At 39.0% G+C, this 6,127-nt stretch overlaps 1 protein-coding gene across 1 annotated transcript; it reads left to right on the top strand.

Moving 5' to 3' along the window:
• Nucleotides 1–404: 404 nt before the first annotated feature.
• LOC148904802 (uncharacterized) lies at nucleotides 405–1,439 on the top strand. Its single transcript, XM_089024514.1, has 3 exons — nucleotides 405–864; nucleotides 940–995; nucleotides 1,289–1,439. The coding sequence occupies exons 1-3, from the start codon at nucleotides 727–729 to the stop codon at nucleotides 1,437–1,439; spliced, it is 345 nt and encodes a 114-aa protein (XP_088880640.1). The 5' UTR covers nucleotides 405–726.
• The last annotated feature ends 4,688 nt before the right edge of the window (nucleotides 1,440–6,127 follow it).

Here is a 6,127-nt window from a genome sequence, read left to right as displayed (position 1 = left end):
CAATCAGAAAATCAAAAAATACATGCTTTCTTCTCTTGTGATTTTTTTTTTTGTCTTCTATGACAAGCAGAAATAATTAAACAGTGTATGATTTTACACATCTAGCAAATGGAATGTGAAAGTTATCAATACTGCCAACTGGACTTGCTAAATTCACGTGCTCTAATTTAGTATAAATAATTTCACAATTCGTATTTTGTATCGTTGATTCAACTCTTGGACTCATGGACTCAACTCAGCAAAGCAATCTGGAAGGTAGGTTTTATGGGAGAAAAAATGGGCGTACTGGTGACCTTTTTTCACAACAGAAACTAATACTAGGAACACTACTAGAGCTCGAAAGGATGCAATTGGAGAAGATGAACTGTATCTATGTAGAAAAGCTGTGGAAAAACATGGTAATAATTGGAAAGAGATACTGAATTTCATGTACCGAAATGGGCAATTTCTTCCGCCAGCTGTATTCTCTAAATATAAAGCAGGGATAGAAGATGAGAAGAAAACGAAGCCAATTCGTAGTCGTATTGCTAACCTCGGCAGAAGAGTAAAGTTTTTTGCATGAAATAATAAATGTATAGGAAATAGTACGAAGGGCATGATAATCGACAATATTTCTTACCACTGGCAACCCAGTAATAAAGATTTGTTTTCCATAGGAAATCTCCAGAAGTTGTCACTAGAGAGACAACTAATATATATGCGACATCAGATTGCAGTCCTGAGGAGATGGCAGTTCAAATGCAACATGCAAAGAACCAAGAAGCGGCTGATCCTTTAGTGGACAGTTTTGATGGCATGTCTGACATGTCTAGCGACAGTGATAATGCACAGCCCACCAATGAGGATACCAATGAGGGTCATGAGGTGTGTATATTATCAGACTGGCTTAGGTTTCTGTGTAAAGAGCATTTAAATATGCCGCTTTTGTTGTGTTATTAGGAACCAAAGAAGCAATCCCAACCCGCTCTAACAAAACCAAAACCATCAAAGAAGAGGTAATCTTTGTCCTAAACATTTACATAAGTCACCTTATTTTTACTGGGAAATAACTGTCACATGTTGTCATGTTTTGCTGTGAATCAGTGATGCACTGATCCGTATGTCTGGTTTTGGATAAAAGCTTCTAGTTCGAGTTGCATGTAAATCATGATTATCTAAGATAATATACCCTGCTCAAGACATATCACCTCCAGCGCCATCTCCCCGTATAGTATAGTACGCATATGTGTTTTATTTAAGCTAAATGTTGCTCTTATCTTGCTTTTGCCGGCTTTTAATATTTATTCAGGAAGTCGGGAAAAAAGACAAAACTAGATCAGCTTATGGAACAGGCAACAAAGATGATGGACGAAGCAGGGAAAGCGTCGAGGACACACAGAAAATACCTAAAGAATATGGCTGCTGACAAAGGTTTTGACATCAGTAGTGACAGTGGCTAGTGTAACACTGAAACACTATTTATCTTGATACCAGTTTCTATTTGTTCATTGCATTTAATTGAATTTAATTAATTATCCGTATTGAAATATACTAATTAGATATTGAAATAAAAATTGCCAAGAAAAACTGCTTATTTCATTATTCAGTAGTGGACTCGATAATTTTCATGCAAATTACCCTATCAAGCAAATATTCATAGAAAACAAAGCATTTAGCACATCTATTTACTACCAAATAATTTTTACGGGCTTTAGTGATGCAAGCACTGTATGATTAAACGTTTGAGTTCGTTGAACTAACATAAGTTACAAGCTTTAAAGGCAGGGATTGATGTGAATTTAATTTCACATATTTCCTCACCTTAACTTTAGTTCTTGTAGGTGAAAAATTCATCTGGGCTTTCATGCTTTCGTCTTTATTCAAAGTACGTTCGTTTGGCTCCTCCTCTTCATGAATGATTTGCTCGAAGTTAATAGACTTTCTTGCACGGGAACGCGGCTGTGTGGGAATATCTTCTCCATTAAATGTCTCCATTTACTTTAGCACGCTTCACCAATGGAGAAATTCCACTGGGAGATCCTGCCACAATTCTTTTTGCTGATCTATCAGGAGACGTAGCAATCTGATGGTTTTCGTATTTTGTTTCGTATTTTGTCAAAGTGTTTAAAGTATACAGACAACGGACAGCCTGCCTTGCACAAGACATACAAGACAAATCAGAAACATTGTCTTGTATTAGTAATATATTCCCTACTGAAGACATTATCACGTCGCAGTATGATTAAGTTATGGGGCGAGATCCGCTCCTTGTCCACGACAATACGAGACGGTATATAGCCAAACTCCAGTCGTAATAGTGCATAATAACTAATCCAATAGTAATATGCCAACCTTTATTGTTACCATCCTCAACCCCATATGCCCAATACTCAAAAACCCACATCCAATACTCAAAACCCACATCCAATACTCAAAACCCACATCCAATACTCAAAACCCACATCCAATACTCAAAACCCACATCCAATACTCAAAACCCACATCCAATACTCAAAAACCCACATCCAATACTCAAAAAACCTACATCCAATGCTCAAAACCCACATCCAATACTCAAAAACCCACATCCAATACTCAAAACGTAAAGCATAATACCGGCTAATAATTCGACTATCCACTACTCAAATATCCTGTATAATCGGTGTGAAATCGGCGCTGGGACGTGTGACCAAAGGAATAAAGCCCAACGAAGAGGTGGGACCCTCCAAATCCATTACACGGTAAATGAAAACCTAGGAGACCCCAGGCAGGGACCCACCCCTTTGTTGACTCAGGCTCAGAACTTAGTCCAGAATTGAGGCATTGAGCAGACCCCCCTAAGTCAACGAAGAAAGTGGAAGGGAACCGCGAACAAATAACCAAAAGGGGCGCGAAAACACGTGGAAGTATTGGCGGTCCCAGAGTACAACATCTGAAAAGTCCTCATGAACTTCTTAATCCCCTAGTCACGACAATTCCCTCGTGGTTTACACAGTTTTGGAATGAAATGTTTACAAAAACGCATCAACTCATGGCCGGTAAATTAAATGCTCTGGGATGGACTCCAGAATTCAAGCCCATTTGAACCCGAAAATTCTGTATTTCGAGTATGAATATCGAAGTCTTGCTGAGTTCCTTAAGCTCCAGGCACACAAATATTCCCAAGTTTTCTCGCAAGCTAGCCGAGTTCCTTGAACTCCAGGCCTACACAAATATTCTCAACTTTTCTCGTGAGCTAGCCGAGTTCCCTCGTGAACTCCAGGCCTACACAAACATTCTTAAGTCTTTTGAGCTTGTTCGAGCTGGACGAGTTCCCTGGACTCCAAACCCACACAAATATAGATTCTCGAGTCTTCTCGTGCATGAGCTAGCCGAGTTCCCTAGCTCTCCGAGCCCTTTAACTTACTACAGTACAACACAAGTATTGGAAACAAAACACTCTGCTCGTGGCTCTCCAGGCAGCATTGGCTCTCCAGGCCAACCTAACTCAAATTATTACGCGACATACTCGCGGCTCTCTAGGCCGTTAGCTCTACTCATATTAGCTCCCAAGGCCAATCTAACCCAAATTATTACGCAACATACTCGTGGCTCTCCAGGCCGCTAGCCCTACTCATATTGGATCCCCAGGCCAATCTAATTCAAATTATTACGCCTTCTCTTCTCCCTCTCCCCCCTCACCGAGAGCCTTGTTCACAGGCTATCATTCATTCGAAGAACGCCATTTTTGTTCTGTGGCTTTCCGCAAAATATCGACCAATCAGCATGAACCTTCTCGTTTTTAGTAGGCTCATGCTGATTGGTCAATTTTGAGAATGGGATGTTCGGCTCAAGTAAGCAGACCATTGTAGGGAGGGAAACGTTTCGTGACGACCCTAAGAAGGGCTGCGAAGGAGGCTAGTGATCACGCAGAGCGGCCTTAAATTTCATATTATCCTCTATATTAACAATAACTCCTGGAAGTATATATTCCATTGATTGATCGCCCAAGGAAAGAAACTATTTGCATGCTGATTACAGTTTGAATGTTGTCGTAAAAAGGTCATAGAGTTACCTTCCTTTGAGATGCGAGGTAGAGGAGTAAGATACATGTCTCTCTCGATATCAATAGTCCGATACACTTATTTCAATAAAGTTAGTCACCAAAATACTAGAAAGCTGAGATCACTGAGCATCATGGGAAACTTCATATCAAAAAAGCATGTACTGTACATACAAAGCTTTTTTAATACAAACTGCAGCTCAATGATGCTCAGAAGAGGTGAGACTGTAACCGGTAAAAAATTCGCAAGTCCATTAACAGTTATCGAGCGGTTGAACGTGTAAAATGAATCTACCCATAATCCTTGTCGGCCTCAGCTTTATAGTTTTTCAGGCGACTAACTTTATTGAAATAAGTGTATACAATCCGATCAAACATAGCCAATCGAGAGAGTACTCTTGTACCTTCAAGGGATGGCCACTCCAATTTATTAAGCATATCAGTTACTACCCCTGGTTCCCTAGAATAATTAATAAGGCACAATCCATCTGCTGTACGTTGAATCATATCAAGACGACATATGTCTTTTTGAAGATAGGAATGCCAAGCAGAATCTGCATATTCTATCTTAGGTCTTATTACACTACTACTACAATAAAGCTTAGATTTACAGGTGGCAGAGGCATTTCTAAAATTCCTTCTGATGACACCATAAAATGATTCGAAGAAATCACGAATCTCCCATTCCCTTCGCGCGTTTTAGCCGCAAGAACCTCTTCCATGCGTCCAATTTTGTTGTGATTCTTGGCATGCCGAGATGTATTGAAATTTCCGAACAATGAGCGTCAGTATAATTGAAACTGAATATTTTCGGCTCCTAAGCATTGTTTGGTCATATAGTAGTTAAGGAATCGAAAGAAACATATGTTTTGTAAATAAACCAAATAAACAGAGTTTTACGATTTTAGCACATTAGCCACTAATGTTTTGTTTTGGGTTGAATGTATGACGTCATACGTTACTAGTGCCATTCTTCTTGAGCCGAATTCTTGTAACGAGAAATTAATGTCGGACGAAAATAAATCGTAAAATTTTGGCCTTTTCCTTTCGAATATCAGAAAGATATTTCAGTGAGTGGTTAGTAATGTATTCAAGATTATTTCATCAAAGTTCCAGCTCGAAAGAAAGATTTTTAATTTTGGAGCGATTTTCGTCCAAGTGCGATTCCCAGCGAGGTAGGAAATTAATTTTTCCGAATTTATTTCCAAGGGTCTTTCGCCCGGAATAACCTCTTTCCCAAGCACTATAACTTATCTATATTTCTACACCTTGTATTTCATAAGTGCTACGCGGTCCACATATTCTCATCTTTGCATCTAAAACAGTGAACAGGCAAGATTTCGAACTTATGAAAAAAGGTGAACACTCTTTAATTTTGATTTCCTTGCTTCAATGCATCAATCAGCAGCTCCCCCCAGGGTGCGACAAACCTCATCAAATAATACAACCGTCATCAAATCCCCCTGGGTGTGGGACAGAAATTTTTGGCATATCCCCCCACCCACAGGGGCTAAAGATAATAACTCCAGACCATTGATATAACTGACAACAAAGGGAACACTTCAAATTCTTGCAATTATAGAGTGAGTCAAAAGACACTATTTTGGACAGTAATTATTTAGTCATAAATCTATATTTTTAATTAGGAATGCCTCGTGTACACATAGGAATGTAATTCTTTAGTTAACTGTTTGCGTGGAAAATGCGTAAGCAAGAAATAATTTCCGTACGTAATTACATTACAGTGAGTCATGCCTAGGTTTGGCGCTTGTTTACGTAAGTTCGTGTTTGGGACATCCTGTTTGCGCCTAGGGCGTGCAACATTGCGTAGGATGTGTAAGGTCTTAAGAATGCAGGTTTTTCCATAAAAATAGGCCCAAACTAAGCTTAAATCAGTGTAGTAAAAGTTCTTGAAGACGTTGCACATATCAAGACAAGGAATTCTCTACGATGTAAAGGTATGAATCTTTGAAGCCTTTTACACTTTTACCTAGGATAGATTTAGGACAAATCTATGTTAATATCGTTAACTAGTCGTTATATTTTATAGCTTAGATTTTCTACATATTTGTTAAGCATTCGTTTCATGTTGTAGTAATTCTAGTC

Source organism: Actinia tenebrosa, unplaced genomic scaffold, assembly GCF_029948245.1.
Source record: "Actinia tenebrosa isolate PJP-AT-01 unplaced genomic scaffold, QUT_ActTen_1.0 PGA_scaffold9__36_contigs__length_13948895, whole genome shotgun sequence".
NCBI classification, from domain to species: Eukaryota; Metazoa; Cnidaria; class Anthozoa; order Actiniaria; family Actiniidae; genus Actinia; species Actinia tenebrosa.
The sequence above is the reverse complement of the archived record's forward strand: the minus strand, read 5'-3'. Positions and strand labels throughout refer to the sequence as shown.